Consider the following 19,619-nt stretch of genomic DNA (forward strand, 5'->3'; position numbering starts at 1 on the left):
TTCAGTGAGAACTCAGAGCAGCTCCGTGGGGCGAGGAGGAGATCAGGTTAAGAGGTGGTTCTCCACCATGAAGGAGGATCCCAAATCAATGAGCGTTATCATGGAGCCTTGATTTACGTAGCACGTTACTGCACTCAGTCAGTAAATACTGCTATTTAATGGCCACATAAATCTGAATTCTCAAAAAGATGCATGAATTCATGGGGAAAGTAGGGGAGGGGCTGGTTGCAGTGAGGGATGTGATGAAAATGAACTGCTGTCAGTGTGATGTGCAGCGGGTCTTCATGCTGCTTACTGGACAGTATAATTACAACGACAAAGGAAAGAAAATATGTGGACACATCAGCCCACATGTGCACTGGGCCACCATCCAAATACTCCGTATGCCAGATTACCCATCCAGGCCTGCTGGTAACTGCGTGGATTAACCATGAATTATAATCTGAAGTATTAAGAAAACCTTTAAAACACTTATTTACACTAAATATACCATGGACGCCTTATGAGTGACATATAAACACTTATATCCACATTTATAAATTACATACTAATGAAGAGTAATACTTTATAAATGATGAATTAAGCATACTTACCTTTTTCAGCTGAACGGTTAAAATAAAGGTTAAATTGCACATGTCGCTCCAAGACAAGTACTGAGTGTTTTGTCTCTTCTCAGGTGACCAAGAGCTGCTGGTCAATGGAGCCCAGCATTTTATTGCAGCAAAGGTGAGGACAAAGAGTCGATGATGGGGGTTTGGAGGTGCAGTTATGGACCTGAACATGGTCTCAGATTTGGTTTGTGGTGCATATAGTAAAGTTAACGGGACGATGAGTCATTTTGTCCAGGTTTCACTGAGACATTCACACGTTTAAGGCATCAACAAAAAGACTTAAACTAGAGTTTAATTTTCATCTTTGACATCAATAATGTCAGTAAGAATTTAGCTTTCAATGTCAAATTCAAACTTCACTTGTGTTTCTAATATTTCTAATAATCATATTTTAATATCAGAACAGCAGGTCATGTATTGTATGACCTTCATTCTTGTATTTCGGAGCCACTATGGATATTTCAGTGTATAATAAAGACAGTACAGAGTGACTCCAGTTCACACTGAAATGGTAAATGGTAAATGGCCTGTATTTGTATAGCGCTTTTACTAGTCCCGCCTAGGGACCCCAAAGCGCTTTACACACCCAGTCATCCACCCATTCACACACTGGTGGAGGCAGCTACAGTTGTAGCCACAGCTGCCTTGGGGCAGACTGACAGAAGCGAGGCTGCCATATCGGCCCCTCTGGCCAACACCAGTAGGTGGTAGGTGAAGTGTCTTGCCCAAGGACACAACGACCGAGACTGTCCGAGCCGGGGCTCGAACCAGCAACCTTCCGATTACAAGGCAAGCTCCCAACTCTTGATCCACGATCGCCCCTGAAGAGTCCACTGAAGTCACTGGACTCTTGTTTTAGGGCCATCTGTGTGTCTGTCCTGATTTGTGTTGGTGGGGGACGTGAGTGGATGTTGCCTTGCGGTGTTGAATGGTGCCTGGGATACTTGCGTTACCTGCTCCTGGGTTGGGTGTGGGGTCTGGGGCATTGGTGCCTCGGGTCCCCTGGTTCCTTGTTAGTTCTGTCCCTGTGTGGGCGTGTCATGAGTGTAACCATCCAGGTCAAGCTGGATCTGAAATGTTTAAAATGTTTCTCTCAGTTGGTGAACTGTAATAACTTTGCTTCAACTGTTTTCACTCTCTGTCTGTGGAAAACGTTTGTGCCTAATAAAGGAATGCATGAAGCGACAGGACAAGTCACCGCTGATGGTGAGTAACTTTTAAAGTATGTCTGTTTATTTAAAGTGCATTTAAAACACAAGTCAGTAATAAGTATGCTGCTCGTGTTTGACAGGAGATCTGCCAAAGGCTGGTGAATCTCAGCGTTTATCTTCATGCACTCCAGGTAAGTCGGACTTCACAACACAGCACTCGATATGTTACAGACACTGTGTACAGTAGTACACAAATAATTCAAACAAACAAATGAAACAAACTAAAAACAAGGTTTGTCCAAAACAAACCAAAACAAAGTGCATGAAATGTTCAAGAACACAGTAAACAGGTTCAGGGGGCCCAGAGGTCGACAGCACAACAACCCAAAACAGTTCAGTTCAGGAGGCCGACTGTGCGAAAAGCAACGGCGGCGCAGGCGAAGGAGGTCTGGAGGCCGGCTGTGTGGCAGGACCAGGCGGCGGCAGGACCAGGCGGCAGCATGGAAGCCGCAGATGGTGGCGCAGCAGGCGATGAAGGCTGGACGGGCCCCTCGGACCCTCCAGCGGGAACAGACGAAGGCTGGCATGGTTCTCCAGAACCCCCAACGGGAACAAGACTTATATTCTCTGAATCAACCGATTCAGGCAGAATAAATCCTCTGAGTGAGAAACAGTCTCGCTCACAGTGAAAGAAATTGCAGAAGGTTGGGTCGGTATGCTCGAGCGGAGAGTGCAATAAACATTCATTTCCTCCCATGAATGGGGTGTGCTCAGTCGTTCTGGAGTGGCGGCGTCAACGCCGTTTACTCCGGGAGGAGGTGGGTCGGGCCACGAACCCTCCAGCTGACCGGGCTGCAAATCCTCTGGCTCGTCATACAGCAGCGGTTCTCCAGAACCTCCAGCAGAAACAGTCTGCGGGGTCCATGTCCAGCTCGCAGACTGTCTTCAGAACGAATGCAGCGTCGTTCAGTCCCAGCAGATAGTTGGAGCAGTGCAGGTGTTGTCACGGTCAGTGGGAGCTGACTGTGTGTAGAGTGATGGAGGATCTCAGACAGACAAGAAAACGGGACAAAGGTTTAAACAAACAGCGAGACAAAAACATAGCCACAACTAACTGAAAGCTAACTGAGAAAAACTAAATAACTATGAAAACTGTGGCGAGAGACGTGGAACTGAACAGGTTCATGGGACCATAGAACTATGAAACAAACCCAACCTGAACCTGAGCAGGAAGATCTCTGTGACGTGAAACCAAACAACCTGACACAGACTGAACGCACACAGGAGGTGATCACACGAGGAAACAGCTGACACGAATGAGCATAATGACACCACAGGGGAAGTAAAACAAAACACACTGAACATGGAGACTCCTGACTCTACAAAATAAAACAGGAAACACTTAGGGATGTAGCCATGACAACACGAGCCTGACATCATAAGACATGCAGACATGAGCTCACACTCCGTGCAACACTGCACTAACTTCCACTTTTGATCTTGTGCTGCTCAAACTTGTACTGCTGCTCACTCCTGCCACTTTTTTTATGTGCAATTAATCACTTTTCTATTTCTCTCTCTTACTTCTTTCTGTAAATTTAGTGCTTAATATTTCTTTATGTTATGTTTTAATTTTTTCCACAGTAAAAGCAAAACTAAAGCTGGTCAGCAGCCGTCTCTTTTGGTGCTTATTTGGTCGACTGGTTTGAAATATTTGTAAATAAAAGTCAAATCTACCAGAAACAAAGAAGAGAATCCGTCTTTACAAAATAACACAACTGTGGAATCTTTCTAAAACATCTCGACACAACAGACACACTTCATCTTTGTCACAAACCAAACATATCTGACACTGGATTCTCCTTGTAATATGACAGGGTGCTGTTATTAAGCAAGACTCAATCTTGGAGCTGTTACTCCAGCAGCAGGGCACCATGTCTCCAAGCGAAGTATGGCGCCCTCTGTTGCGAGATGGAGGACATCGGGAAGCCACCGTATTGTCGACCATAGGAGAGCTGGCGCTTCTGCAGAGACAACACAGCCTGCTGCAGGAAGAGCTGCTGAGACTGAGGGATGCAGAAAATCGGTTCAAAGACAGCGAGAGGGCCCGGGCTGAGCTAGAGAGGCAGGTCCGACAAATGAAAGCCACCAGTGGGGTTGCACCTGCTTCACAGCGGTATGGACAACAGGCCTCTCAGGTAAGTTCAATTACTTATACTGATGTAGTATAAGAGGGGCAACAAGGGGCAACAAGGGGCGTCAAGACACAGATTTCAAACAAATTCATGAACCCACACACAGAGGACACAGGGAAAAGGTCGACACAGGTTTATTTACAGACAGAGATGGGCAGTAACGCGTTACTTGTAATGCATTGCTGTAATCTGACTACTTTTTTCAAGTAACGAGTAAAGTAAGGGATTACTATTGCAAAAACGGTAATTAGATTACTGTTACTTTCCCGTAGGAACGCTGCGTTACTGCGTTACTAAAACCGTGTTTTTTTTGCGAGAATGTCTCATGACAGTGACGTAAGCAAGTGCGACGTTCGTGACAACAGCTGTGTGCAGATCAACAATGGATCATATATCGAGTGCAGAGAGAGTATGAGCGTGCAGCGTTTAAAGCGTGGAAGTACTGACCTTACTTTGAGTTTGATTCCATAAAAAGTGACAAAAACATTAGTGTCCGTTGTGCGTGGGAAGAAAACTTCTTTTTACAGCGAAAAAAACCCCTAAACTTCCGAGCAAACACCGAGTAGCTACGACGTAATGGGAAACTCACAGAGAAACTCGCGGATTCTTCCACTGACCGCTGCACACCTGCACCAGGGTAACCCTCCGCCTACCCCACTCCTGCTTTACAGGTGAAAATAGAGCAACAGGACCGCTAGTCTTTGATGTTATTTATTTTCTGTGTTTTACTTGCATCTATTTGAAAGACTGAGTGTAAACACACAAAATATTTTATGTGCTGGAATGTGCAGAAAATAGGTTTAAATATTAAACAAATTTCTTCCAGTCAGAGAATGTTGCAGATAATTCAATGTTTGCTTGATGCATAAAGTTAAAAGATTAAAACTAATAAAACAAGTTTTAAAAAGAGACTTTTCCATTTGATTACATTTTGTATGATGGATTATGTAGAAAAAGTAGAATTGGGCTGAAAGATCTATCACTTTATCACCTATTCAGGTTCTAAATCATGTTTTTAAAAAGTAACTAAGTAATTAATTACTTTTGAAAATAAGTAATCAGTAAAGTAACTGGATTACTTTTGGGGGGAAGTAATCAGTAATTAGTTACTGATTACTTTTTTCAAGTAACTTGACCAACACTGTTTACAGAAAGTTGGAACAACGCTATCAGGAGATGCAGGCCATCACATATGCTCGATCAGAACAGACAAAGAGGATAGCTGTGAAAAACAAACTGACTGGTAACATGAACAGAACAGACACACTACCTCTGGCTGATGATCTGGTGATGACGGAGCTAGGTTGACCGAATGCGGATCAGATAGGTTGAGCATTTGACAAAGAGGCAGAAAAGCCCGAAGAAAATAAACCTGTTGGTTGTTATAAGTCAGCTGTGTTTTCTGTAGCCATTACTCATGTTTCTTTGCTCTTTCCTAGATGTCTAAGCCTTTGTCAATGCAGTCAGAAACAGAGATTTCTGGAGTTTATAACATGCAAGCCAACCAAGATTCTGTTCACCAGTCGAGCCTGCAGCAAGTCATTGACCTCGAGGTATATGTGACGTCAGATGATGATGACGATGGGACTGCATCTGAAAGCTCCAAAGGTAACAGACCGACTACTGTCTGTGTATTTATATCTATAGTTTATATGTAGTTCTTGTCCATTTCTTTGGTTTTTGGCACAGCGGTTTCAGTGACAGCCCAAATTATATTGAGTGTTAATTGAAAAATAACCCTCAGTTGTTTTTTCTGAAAATAATTTTTTTGTTATTGTGTAAAAAATAATAACTTTTCCTTACTAAAGAAAACTAGAATGTTTGATTCTGTTCATCTGGATGTTTTCAGTGCGAGAAACGTTTCATCATCAGGTGACGTCTTCAGTCTCAGCTGACTGCAGGTTTCAAACCTTTAAACAGGACATTTGCATAATGACTGAAACCACTGAAGGAACAATGGGCTGGGAGGTCAGTTCCTTCATCATTAATATCCAAATTGTCATGATCATTGATCAACAACCACGAGTCCCGATCACAGAGAGTTGAATGGCTGCAATCACAGCATGTAAGATGGTGACAGATGTACCCTTAGGCCCCTCCTCCATTCAGAGATGGTCTTTCCCCTTTCACGTAAATGGCCTCCTTGACTCCGCCCTCAAACCAGCGTTCCTCCCTGTCCAGGATGTTACATCCTCATCCTTGAAAGAGTGTCCACTGGCCTGCAGGTGTAAATAGACTGCAGAGTCCTGGCCTGACGAGGTGGCTCTTCTGTGATTGCAGCCATTCCCCAGCTCTCTGTGAATGGGACTCATGGCCACTGATCAGTGGTTGTTGATCACTGGTCTTGACAATTTGCATACTAATGGTCAAGTTACTGACCTGCAGTCAGCTGAGCCTGAAGAAGTCACCTGGATGAGTGACGAAACGTTTCGCCCACTGAAAACGTCCAGATGAACAGAGTCAAGCTTTTGGGATTTACTTACCTGTAAAACTGAGGGATGATCTGATATCCTCGTGTTGGTGTTGTTCCCAGATCATCATGAAAATGTTGTTCCAGGTTCAACATTGCAAGTGACCAATCACATTATTGTGACGTTATTCTTTTGCGCACCAACCCATTCGTGCATTTATGAAATTCCAATGTTGCAAGGACAATATCAATTCTGCTTAGCGTATATTAAAGGGTTAGGGTCCGTTGATCGGCGGACAAAGGCGGTTTCTCGCAGCTTAAGTACAGTTTTTTGTTTTACACCGGTTTTTCCCGAAGTCGCAAAAGTATGACATCACAACATTCTGATTGGTCACTTGCAATGTTGATCCTGGAACAACCTTTAGTATGATGATCTGGGAACAACACCAACACGAGGATATCAGATCGTGCATAACTGAGCATCAGGACAGAAATGTTTCACTTGTTCAAAAACACTTTCTGATAAAATAACTTTATCGTCATTTGTAAATGTAACTAAAAAATGTACCAAACTGCTGATTTGGTTTGGTACTCCTAATGTTCCCGTTTGATTTCTTCCATTTTAGTCTAAGCCCTTCTCCTCAGCATCCGAATGCAAATACCACACGTAAGACCTTTTACTGTACTTGGTTGTCTGATTAGGATATAAAGACATAGCTACAAACCATTTACTTTTTGATTTCCCAGAAAAAAGATGGGCTACATGTTTACACTTAGCTTTTTATACAACAACCCCCAGCCAACTTGCCAGTCCAGAGCTACTCCCCACAATTTGCATGCAACGTTGCAAAGCTGTATAAATCCGAACAGCTCCACAACATCCAGAGCTTTAAAGAAGTTGGGTGACCCCAGAAGTCCGACGAGTTTAATGACTGCCTTTGTATCCTCATCCCTCAAACAAAACACATGAGCTTTAATTCGATTTGTTTGGATTATGTTTGGATACTTGACACTAAAATCCTGCACCGTTACTGATGTTAGAGGTCTGAATTTATATTTGTTCTCTTTTTTCAGATCTTCACGATATTCAAGAGGAGATCTGATCTTCAGCATGTTTCCATTCTACTAATGACTGTATGAATATATTTGCTCATCTGAAGTCTTGATATTTTTGACCTGCTTTGTTTTTGAGTAGTTTGTGTTGACGTGGCAGTGAGTTTAACGTTTAATCACACGTTGCATGATAAACTTACAAGTATTACAACTACTAATGTCTTAATATCTTAATGAAATTCATCAACACTTTAGCCAAAGGTCTTGGACTTGGAAAAAACACAAAATATAAAATAAAATTAAAAAAACAACTATAACTTAAACGTTTTACAAAATCAATACTAACCATCAAACGGTCTGACAGCGACTGCATCGTTTCACCTGCTTTCAATTTTCCATCAATAAGCTGTTGATATATTAAAGTTCATGCATTAGGTGCTGGCAAATGATGGGCTTCGGTTGTAGATACACTGCACTGCTTGTTCGAATGTTGTGTTGAAATTCTTGACGTGATACTTCGGCCTACAGTCTGATCTGTGGCCAACAGCCGGGCAGGATGCAGCACATACATGTTCTGTGTATCAGTCTATCTCCTGTTGCTCTGTATTATCTGCAGTATTGTTCTTTCATTAATTACTAACCCATGTGCCTAATTGTTGCAGTACTTTGATGACGACACAGTTGAATGCAAAAAGTACTTGTCTCACATATTAACTACTAAGTAACTAGATCAGTGTTGAACTTTCCCCAACCCCCGGGCCACGGACCGGTCCGTGAGTCGTTTGGGCTGCGAGGGTTGAGGCTCGGGTGTGAAATTTATGGTTTTCAGCGTTTTTATCGTTATTTTTTTAAATCATTTTTATCATTAACTCTGTTTCCCTGGATCTTTTCCTGTGTTATGAATAAATCGTCTTTTTTTTGGTACCGATACTGGTTTTATTTTGTTGTATTTATCCGCGACACCTTAAAGGCTGTGAAAATATTGTCGGACAATAAACCGGCCCGTGGCACAGAAAAGGTTGGAGACCGCTGATCTAAATGTTTTCTGAGTGTTTTCATTTTGGATTTAGGAATTTTCAGCCGCTGTTCACGTTCTGAGATGTTTTCGACGATCTTTGCATGCACAGCATGTTTAAAATCTCTCCAAAGATGATGTTCAGGTCATAAGATTATGAGGACAACTTTACGTCCCTCAGCTTCTGTTTCTTGAAGACATTTATGATAATTAAGGGCTTTGGGCAGTTCCCCCTATGTTGAAGTCAGGCTTTCTTAAATGTTACTGCAGTGACTGATTACATGACATTTGCACTTTGTTTTATCTATTCTTCCCCTCACGGGGGTGCAGACTATATCCTGGTAGGTAAAAGTGTTCAGTTCTCACGTCTTCTGTGTCCAACAGCTTATTCAAATCACGCTTCGCAGACTTAAGACAGGATCAGTGCCATCATCAACACCACCATCTGACTAACTGTGGTAGCCAAGCCTTTTCATGATCCAGCTGTCACACTATATGATGTGGAGTTAAAGGAACAGCTTTTTTCTCAGCATGTGTGCATCTGAACATATTTTTCTTCTTTTCTTTTCACCTACAGATGTCAGTAACAGTTTTTGACCACCTTTACAAGTCTTTATTTGGTCCAGATGCATAATTAAAGTTTAGACATTGTAGAAACAATAGTGACTTTTTAAATGGTAATTTATGTGACTGCTGCATGAGATATACTACTGTCATGTCTTTGCCAGAAAAATCCACCGTATTTGATCTGACTTGCATAAAACTGCAAATATGCAGTGAATCTGGATGTAAACTGATTTGAATTAGTTATAACTAATTCATTGGGTCAGCTGAGATATAATTTAGCACATCTATCAGTTAAAAAGACAGGATTTGCAACATTTTGACTGTAAACAATGGTCAAAAGCAAACAATGATACTGTATGTATGAGAATGTATGAAAGAGTAGCATCAAAGTGTGGATTCATTGCACAGAGTGTTTGCCTGTAACAATATAAGGTTGAATGCAATGTAAGCTAAAAACAAGGACTGTAATTACTTTTGCACACCCTTTTCCAATTGTGCTATTTGTATTACTACATAAAATATATAACCTGAAATATATTCTGGTGTCAGTTATTTTCTTTATTCTATGATTTCTCTTTTCTGAAATTGGTTTCCATGAACTGCAGAAATAGCAGCCACAAAGTAGTGCAGGTGACCAGATCTGTAGCCACCACCAGGAAACCATTTGTTAAAGAACCCCAGGAAAGTAAAAATAATGTCAGCTCGGTATGTTCAACGCGTTGTTCTCAGTGCATAAGGATTCCCTCGCCAGATGTTTGTATGTGTGACCTCTGTGCATACAGCACGATCTGATATCCTCGTGTTGGTGTTGTTCCCAGATCATCATACTAAAGGTTGTTCCAGGATCAACATTGCAAGTGACCAATCAGAATGTTGTGACGTCATACTTTTGCGACTTCGGGAAAAAACGGCGTAAAACAAAAAACTGTACTTAAGCTGCGAGAAACCGCCTCTGTCCGCTGATCAACGGACGCTGACCCTGACCCTTTAATAAACGGTAAGCAGAACTGATATTGTCCTTGTAACATTGGAATTTCATAAATGCACGAATGGCTTGGCGTGCAAAAGAATAACGTCACAACAATGTGATTGGTCACTTGCAATGTTGCAATGTTGAACCTGGAACAACATTTTCATGACCAACACGACGATATCAGATCATCCGTGCATACATCTGGTGTGGGAAAGCCACAGGGCCAAGCAGGTTAGACAGACACAGTTAAACTATCAGAGCAACACCTCATATACATACTGTATGCTCATATTTACACTGAAAGGTAAGTGGGGACAAGTTCCCCTATAATTTGCTGTAGGTTCCACCATGTGCTCCTCCTACTTTCAGGGCCCTGGCCATCAGAGGATACACCTTTGTTTTTTTGTTTCAGATCAATTTTCCCAAATGAGGAACTCTGGTAAGCTCTCTGTAGAGGAGTTGAGTCCAATCAAATTTGATCAGACTCCCAATCTGACCACTGATTACACAGCTTCATGTCATCCTTCAAGCACTAGCTGTCTTTGTGGTGCCCAAAAACCAATGCGGGCATTATAGATAACTGATCTGGTCTTATTAGGAGAGTTTTTGTCGTTCCACTTTAGATGGTGCAGCTGTTATTTATAGAAATAAGGATTAATTTATTAATTTATTAAATCAACACTAAGTAAAGACCAGGAATTAAAAGTTGTAGTCTTACATGGCTATCTGCAGCTCCCTCCTCCCCCCATAGGCCCAAAACACCACCCCATAGAGCCTTTGTCTGCTCTTAGACCACCTGAGATAAAGCAGCACCAAAGAGCAAACCTATTAAATATGAATTATTAAACATTAGGACACTCTCTTTATGATCATCTGTTTTGAAAAGGTTTTAGAATTGATCAACATGTTGATTTATTCTGTCTCAAAACATGTGGTTAAGTTAGAGAGGCGAGGTTAAGATGGTTTGGACATAAACAGAGGAAGGACTGTGGGTATATTGGACAAAAGACCTTAAATGTGGTAGGAGGTTAAAAAAACACAAAGAGGATTTGTGGATGTAGTGAAGAACAATGTGTAAAAGATTTGTGTGACAGAGGAGGATACTGGAGGTGGGGTGAGATGGAAGGAGATGATCTGCTGTGGTGACCCCTGATGGAGGAGGAGGAGTGTTATTAGAATAAAACAAATGGCTGCAGCAGGACCCTTAAGACGTCCAGCTGTCATTTTCATGCTCTCAAGACCATGACCTGGGTGACTGTCAAGTTCCAGCTTCATACAAAATCCCAGCATTTCAATCAGATTCAGGTCAGGATTTTGACCTCCCTCTCCCCAGCCACCTCCTCCAGCTTATCCGGGGGAACACCAAGGCGTTCCCAGGCCAGCTGAAAGATATAATCTCTCCAGCGTGTCCTGGCTCTGCCCCAGGGCCTCCTCCCGGTGGGACATGCCCGGAACACCTCACCCAGGAGGCGCCAGGAGGCATCCTTGCCAGATGCCCGAACCACCTCAGCTGGCTCCTTTCGATGTGGAGCAGCAGCGGCTCTACTCTGAGCCCCTCCCGGGTGGCTGAACTTCCAAGAGTCCAGGAGTTCTGCGTGGTCTGGTTCTGAGGGTCTTATTTTCTGTTACTGGCTTCCTCTTTTGTATCGTAGAGAGCTCCATCTCTTCAGCCATCAACGGTCACGATGGGACATGTCTCCTTTCCTGATGTTGAGAGCTTTGCTTTTACACTCAGCTCTCTCTTCACCACAACAGACCGGTACAGTGTCCGCATCACTGCGCCAGTCCGTCTATTGATCTCCCGCTCCCTTCTCCCGTCACTTGTGAACAAGATCCCCAGATACTTAAACTCTTCTACTTGGGGCAGGAACTCGTCCCTGACTCGGAGTGGGCACTCCACCCTTTTCAGCCTGAGGACCATGGCCTCGGATTCTCATTCCCACCGTTTCACATTCGGCCGTGATCATTCCAGTGTAAGCTGAAGTCTGAGTCCCGCAGCCAACAGATGTTCTCCAAGGCTTATTTAAGCTGACTGAAATATCGCTTCAGGGTCTTTGGCCATTTTTGTGGTTGTCAGAATCAGGGTTTTAATAGTTTTGCAATTTTCATTAGTTTTTATTTTTATTTAGTTTTGACTTCAGATTTTCAATTTTATATCGTTTTAATTAGTTTTTACCAATTGTTTGCTAGTTTAGTTTAGTTTTTATTTTTTGAAAATCCTTAGTTTCAGTTTAGTTTTGATTAGTTTCAGTTATAGTTTTAGTCGTGTTTGCAATAATTAAGTGTAACAAAATCCCAGTTTCATCATATCAGTCATTCTGCTTATCCTTGGGTATGTTGCTATTCCAGCTACCATACTGCACCCTGGACAGGTCGCCTGTCTGTCGCAGGGCTAACACGCAAAGACAGACAACTCACATTCCCACCTATGGGTTCTTTAAATAAATAAATAAAGGCAGATGAACAACCACTGATACCAGGCAACTATAAAATGTATATCTTGGCCCCAATGAGACGATTAACTCTCGCAGCACCGGGTGTTCGTAATTTTGGTTCAAGTGAATCGATAAACTTTTTGAAGGTAATTGACTCACACAGTTGTGTAGATATCCCCGTCCTGTTGTCTCGAGATGCATCACGCTGCCTTGCCTGGGGTTAGCTTCTGTTTTCTGGGGATGAGGGTTGAGTGTGCTCCCTTACCTTCTCAAGGTAAGCTAGGTTAGCCTTCTTGTGTGAGCTTTTCAAGTGCACTTTAAGGTTTGTGGGATTTTTTTCCCGTTAGAAATGTCCCTCATAATTTGTCTGTTTCCACTACAAGACACTTGCTTTATCCAAAACACAGTCATATTCAAAGTAATCCCAAATTGGACTCTGGCACTTTCTTCCGACTTTTCCTGACATGATTCTGCGCGTGGACGGAGCAGCAACACAGACGACTCGACTAACGTGCTGCCACCTGCTGGCATAATGAGACACAGCAAGAAAAAAATCTGTAAACTAAACTTCATTTTCACCCTTGACTATTGTATGACACGCACACATCAATGAAAACTAAACACATTTTTGCTATAAATTCAGTTAATTTTAGTTAGTTTTGTGAACACTCATTATAGTTTTAGTTAGTTTTCCTTTTTTTGTTTTTATTTTTATTTCTGTTAACGAAAATGTTTTTTCACTTCTAGTTTTCGTTATTTCGTTAGTTTTCGTTAACGATAATAACCTTGGTCAGAATGTCAGATGTTTCTGGAAGCCTTGGTTTTTTTGCCTGTTTTTTCATTAGGCTTATGTTTTTGGCTAGCTTGATCTTGATTTCTTTTTCTAGTTTTATGTTACTCCCCTCACTCCATAGACGTCTTTGGGATGTAACACACTGCTTGGTTTTGGATCATTGTCCTGCTGCAGAACCCAACTTCAGCTTGACTCGTCTCGTTCATGCTTCCATTTACCACAGTGAGTCTTCCAGGTCCTCAGTCAGTACAACAACCCCGAGCCACCACCATAATTTACTGTGGTATGATGTTCCTATTCTGAAATGTTGTGTTACTTTTACTGCAGATGAATGGGACACACTCCTTCCAAAAGGTTCAGCTTCTGTCTCATCAGTCCATAGAGTATTTTCCCAAAAGTCGTGGGGATCATCAAGATGTTTTCTGGCAACACTGAGATGAGCCTTAATGTTCCAAGACAAAAACCAACAGTGGTTTTTGTCTTGGAACTTTGCCATGCAGGTCATTTTTGTCCAGTCTCTTGTTTTTATGTTGGAGTCATGAACGCTGTCCATAACTGAGAGAAGTGAGGCAAGCAGTTCTTCGGATATTGTTCTGTTTTTTTGTGACCTCTGGATGAGTTGCAGGATCGTGATATGATATCTGGCTTTTGAGAGCCTTTTGGTCTACTTTACTTTGTCAGGCAGGTCCTATTTAAGTCACCAGGCCTGTGTGTGGCTAGAGAAACTGAACTCAAGTTTCCAAAGATGTCATTCACCACTGTTAATTTATGTTATAAAATCACTGTTTCACACAGGACCATATGGGTTTGAATTTTTTAGCCTTGATATTAAACACCTGCATTTATAAACTGCATTTTGTGTTTACTTGTGTTATCTTTGTCTAATATTTAAATTTTTTTGATGATCTGAAACATTAAAAACAGGAAATCAGGTGTGGTCAACCACCTGGTAGGGCCACACCCACCTGGCCCGAAGGTGCCTGTAAACAGGTGCTCTCAGAAACACCGGCACAGTTTGACCAGTTTGAAAGCTCCACGATGAGTGTTCCTGGTTTGTTCCTGGTTTGTTCCTGGTTTGTGCCCATCACACAAAAATGAACATGGAAGCTCAAGATGTGAGCACTGTTTGTAAACTCCACACCTGTCTGATTGAGATCAGCAGGTTAAATGACCCAATTCCAATATTTCGTTAGGGGCAAACAGGATAAGTCTCCAGAACATCCACCACAGGTTTTGCTGAAACATGGGCTGCAAACAATTTTTCCAAATGCGTTCGGGAACTGGAAACTGGTCTTCACAGTTCCTAGACATTATTGGCCACTGTCATAGGGAGATGGGGTGCTCTGCAGTGATGAATATGCCCCAGACACCCTCTCTACAATACAAAGAGGGGACTATTGTTGTGATCTGGCATGATACAACATTTTTAACTGAACCGATGTTCGCAGAGTTTATAGATATGACATAATGTGGGAATTGTCTGCCTTGCTGCAGACTTGGTCTCTTACTCTAATCCTTCAGACAATGTCAGCCAAAAGATGTTTATTAATAACTAACTGGGGCTTAGGGGGGAATAAGTGACACATTCAACTCCCTGGCTATCTACCCCACTCATCCCAGGGGAGAGCCATTTATAGGCAGCAAAGGCAGGTCATGAAATACTGTCGCAGGGCAGGCAGTCCTTCAACACTGTCCGTTTGTATTGCATTTGTTCGAGCAAACAACCAACCATCTGATCACAGGGACATTTCATTAAAAAATAAAAAAGCTTGATATACTATTTAAATTTTAAGGGATTTTAAATTTAATTGATGCTGTGTTTAGTTATGAAATTACAAATGTAAGTAAAATTTATTCATGTAGTGTTTTTAATAGAAATCATCAATTGTTTCTCAATAAAACAATAAAAATATAATAACAACATAAAAAAAATACAAAATGACAGTAAAAGAAATAAAGTTTCAGTAATTTTATGTGGGATTGATCATTAATTAACAGATATTAGATTAGATTAGAAACTTTCCAGTTTCCAGTAGCAAAGCACCGACAGAAGTTACAGAATGTGAGCAGAAATATACCATATATACACATATATAAATACAGAGAATACAAAAGGGATAAATAGAATAAATAGGAATAAGAATACAAGGGAATTGCACATTTCAAGTATTGTGAGTCTGTTGCACTGTTGGATATTAACAAAAGCATTGCACAGTGAAAAGGCACTACAGCTTAGTTGTTCCCCCCTCCTTTGTCCTCCTGTCTCCCCTCCCTCTCCCCTCCAGAGAGGAGTTAAACAGTGTGATGGCGTGTGGGACAAAGGAGTTTTTAAGTCTGTTGGTTCTTGTCTTTGGGAGAAGCAACCTGTCACTGAACAGACTCTTCTGGTTGTTTATGGCCGTGTGCAGAGGATGCCCAGCATTGTCCATAATGTCCAGCAGTTTCTTTAGTGTCCTTTTCTCTGCCACTGACACCAGAGTGTCCAGCTTCATGTCGACCACAGAGCCAGCCTTCCTGATCAGTTTTTCCAGCCTGAGTCCTTCTTTGCTGTGCTGCTCCCCCAGCACACCACAGCATAGAACAGTACTCCAGCAACCACCGACTGGTAAAACATCCTCAGGAGTTTCCTGCAGATGTTAAAAGACCTCAGCCTCCTGAGGAAGTACAGTTGGCTTTGGCCTTTTTTGTACAGGTGCTGCATGTTGCATGACCAGTCCAGCTTGTTGTCCACCAATAAAATATATTCTGTAATTATGGAAGTTTTGACCACAGAAATGGGTAAAAACAGCATATATGATTGTTACGAGTTCATCTTCAGGTATTAAACTTTTAAAAGCTATGATTATGGTCATTTCCCAGATGCTGTATTTACCATATTAATATTACATATTACCATAACTGGTAAAATAGCAAAAATGATAAGAATAGAATTCACAATGTATCCACAAATTTATTTAATGTGAACAATAAATATTACTTCACATATAACTACTTCAGAGAAAGAAAAGTAAAGTTTGTTAGACTAAACATATTAGTTTTGTAAAATAAAAATACCAAATATTATTCTGCAACCAACTAGATTTAACATTTAAGTTTTGAGGAGAAACAAAGGTGTAGCAGCAGGAGCAGCAGTTAACTTTCAAATGAGCACTATAGAGGCCTTTTAACAAAGGTACAGTGTTGAAAGCATTAAACCAGCTCTTTCCTCTCTGATGTTGAGAATGGGCTAAAAAGCTCAGCAGCTTCAGCTCTTCAGCTGCAGCATTCAGTGCTCATACTTCTTTGGATTTAGACAGATTTATCTATTCAAGTGTTCCACATTCACACAGATGTTTGCTGTTTCTCTAAGCAGATTCATGATATGAATTCTTGGTGTCAAGAAATATTTAAAGTGAATTTGCACAGTTTACATTTTGTATAGAAGGCTCCACGTCTCACTGCAGAAATCAGAGATCTTTTGAATGTGTTGTTAACTGCCACCATCAGCTTTCATCTTCTGTGTCACAATGTACATGAAAAGTACCGTAGTCGGTATATTCTTGATGGAGTCTTCCTCGGTGTTCGTGTGCTCGCTCAGTGTTAGTTATTATGCCAAATTCTTGTCTCTGTTACGTTTAGTTTTGCTTCCTTTGTCTTTCAGTGTGAATATTAGATAAATATGTAGCACTGCATTTGTTCAATATCTCTAAAATCAGAAACGTGCTGTCTCAGGCTGAAAAACTAGTTCATGCATTTATTACTTCCAGGCTGGACGACTGTCATTCAGTTCAGTTATCAAAATGTCCAAAGATCTGCCTGAAAAGTTGATCCAAAATGTGATTCCTTCCTAAATCCAGAATCAAATTTAAAGTCCTCACATGCAAAGTCTGGAAGAATCAGTCTTATAGTACCAGAGTACTTTATAATGGGAAGCAGTCTGCATTTAGTCGTTAGTTATTATTTATCTCTGGATCTCTGCCACAGCACGCTTTTGTCCTAATTTCCTGCTGGTCGTGGCAGACGGCCTCCAAGTGTCAGTGTTTTTTCATAGGGGGTCGTCTGATCGTTTGAGTTTTCTTCGTATTGTTGCACAGTCGTTCATTAATGTGACTGTTGGTGTGATTTAGTGGAGTGTGAAAAAGGTCCAGGACCCAGTTGCAGAGGTTGCAGTCGCAGTTATCAGCAACAATAGTTTGCTAATAGTATTAAAGGTCGAGTTAAAGTCTAGGAGGAGCAGCCTGACACAGGAGCTGGCCATCTTTGTCAATACTGACCTCTCTGCATCCAGCGCACAGTGACTATTTTTACGGCACATCAGTCCATGTTAGTGTATGTAGTGGGTCATAACATTGCTGCTGCACTCTTGATGCGCTCTCACTCTCTTCAGACACACTGGCACCGTCTGAAAGAGTGAGATGTTAAAAATATCTGTGCAGACTTGTGTGAGCTCATGAGCTCTGAACCCTTCTTGGAATACTGTCTGGGGGTTGATGCACGGCAGTGTGCTCATCACATCTTCGCCAGACATACTGATTGGTCAGCTCAGCTGGTGAGACAGCGACTCTGGAGCTGGAGGAGGAGATTCATAGAAGGCAAAGGAGCCTGTAGGCTCTGTGAAGGGTAACGGAGACACTCAGCATCACTATAGTCAGTGATGCCCTGAAGAATGGCAACAGCGTGGTTGTTGACTTTGCATATAAGGACTCCATATATTCAACATGACTAATTAAAATTTCTCATCTAAATATAATTTCGACTTGCAGTTTTTACATATCCCTTAAGGATATTCAGTCTATTAGCACGACTCACATTGAAATGAAAGCAAGTCTTGATTTTCCCTCCCGGAGCTCCACCTGGAAAGGTTTTTGGTAGGAAAAAGTTAGTTTTGTTTTTCATTTTCTCTTTTGGAAACTTTAATGTTTCAACACTTTGAAGGAAAAAAAATACAAAAAGAAACAAATAAGCTCCAAACTTGCTCCATGTTAGCCATGAACAGGGCAGCTCGGGGCTACAACAAGACACCACAGTAATATCCTGGCCATCCTTTTATTTTGGTGAACAGTAAACAGCACTGGGATGATGGAGGGTAAAGTGGTGAGCTGTGGGAGTGAGATGTGGAAAGGAGTGGTCATGTTGTTCTTAGTGTCATTGTGTCTTCTGACCTGAAGGATCCCACGTCTTCAGCTGTTTCAGGTCTTACTTCAGCCTGTAAACAGCAGCTGTTTCCTGTAGTTCTACCATTTCAAGCTGTTCGTGTCGTTTCATGAACATTTCTGTTGTCAGTGATGCTTTGCTGTATTTCGTGACGGTGTACTACTCTTTCTCCCTCTATGCTTTCCATGTACAGAGATGGGCAGTTACATGTACTGTAATCCAATTACTTTTTTCAAGTAACGAGTAAAGTAAGGGATTACTATTGCAAAAACGGTAATTAGATTACCGTTACTTTCCCGTAGGAACGCTGCGTTACTGCGTTACTAAAACCGTGATTTTTTTGCGAGAATGTCTCATGACAGTGACATAAGCGAGTGCGACGTTCGTGACAACAGCTGTGTGCAGATCAACAATGGATCATATATCGAGTGCAGAGAGAGTATGAGCGTGCAGCGTTTAAAGCGTGGAAGTACTGACCTTACTTTGAGTTTGATTCCATAAAAAGTGACAAAAACATTAGTGTCCGTTGTGCGTGGGCAGAAAACTTCTTTTTACAGCGAAAAAAACCCCTAAACTTCCGAGCAAGCACCGAGTAGCTACGACGTAATGGGAAACTCACAGAGAAACTCGCGGATTCTTCCACTGACCGCTGCAGCACACCTGCACCAGGGTAAACCTCTGCCTACCCCACTCCTGCTTTACAGGTGAAAATAGAGCAACAGGACCGCTAGTCTTTGACTTTATTTATTTTCTGCTGTGTTTTACTTGCATCTAATTCAATTCAATTCAATTTTATTTATATAGCGCCAAATCACAACAAATGTCGCCTCAAGGTGCTTCATAGATACAGAGAAAACCCAACAATCATATGACCCCCTATGAGCAGCACTTTGGCGACAGCGGGAAGGAAAAACTCCCTTTTAACAGGAAGAAACCTCCAGCAGAACCAGGCTCAGGGAGGGGCGGGGCCATCTGCTGTGATTGGTTGGGGTGAGAGAAGGAAGACAGGATAAAGACATGCTGTGGAAGAGAGACAGAGGTTAATAACAGATATGATTCAATGCAGAGAGGTCTGTTAACACATAGTGAGTGAGAAAGGTGACTGGAAAGGAAAAACTCAATGCATCTATTTGAAAGACTGAGTGTAAACACACAAAATATTTTATTTTATGTGCTGGAATGTGCAGAAAATAGGTTTAAATGTTAAACTAATTTCTTCCAGTCAGAGAATGTTGCAGATAATTAAATTTTTGCTTGATGCATAAAGTTAAAAGATTAAAACG

General features: G+C 41.6%; 1 protein-coding gene across 3 annotated transcripts in view; it reads left to right on the plus strand.

The window, feature by feature from the left end:
* arhgef2a (Rho/Rac guanine nucleotide exchange factor 2a) overlaps positions 1 to 9,528 on the plus strand; it is a 35,176-nt gene extending 25,648 nt beyond the window's left edge. For 2 of the 3 annotated variants that reach the window (XM_087834781.1, XM_087834782.1), the window contains exons 18-23: positions 677 to 726; positions 1,782 to 1,817; positions 1,903 to 1,953; positions 3,640 to 3,960; positions 5,397 to 5,565; positions 7,442 to 9,528. In XM_087834781.1, coding sequence (XP_087690907.1) covers positions 677 to 726; positions 1,782 to 1,817; positions 1,903 to 1,953; positions 3,640 to 3,960; positions 5,397 to 5,565; positions 7,442 to 7,470 — 656 coding nt within the window. In that variant the 3' untranslated portion in view covers positions 7,471 to 9,528. Of the gene's footprint in view, positions 1 to 676; positions 727 to 1,781; positions 1,818 to 1,902; positions 1,954 to 3,639; positions 3,961 to 5,396; positions 5,566 to 6,993; positions 7,035 to 7,441 lie in introns of all 3 variants that reach the window. The other variant, XM_087834783.1, reaches the window with a different exon arrangement.
* Positions 9,529 to 19,619: the final 10,091 nt, after the last annotated feature.

The sequence above is a fragment of the Neolamprologus brichardi genome, chromosome 22 (assembly GCF_056152115.1).
Source record: "Neolamprologus brichardi isolate AB-2024 chromosome 22, ASM5615211v1, whole genome shotgun sequence".
In the NCBI taxonomy this organism is placed as follows: Eukaryota; Metazoa; Chordata; class Actinopteri; order Cichliformes; family Cichlidae; genus Neolamprologus; species Neolamprologus brichardi.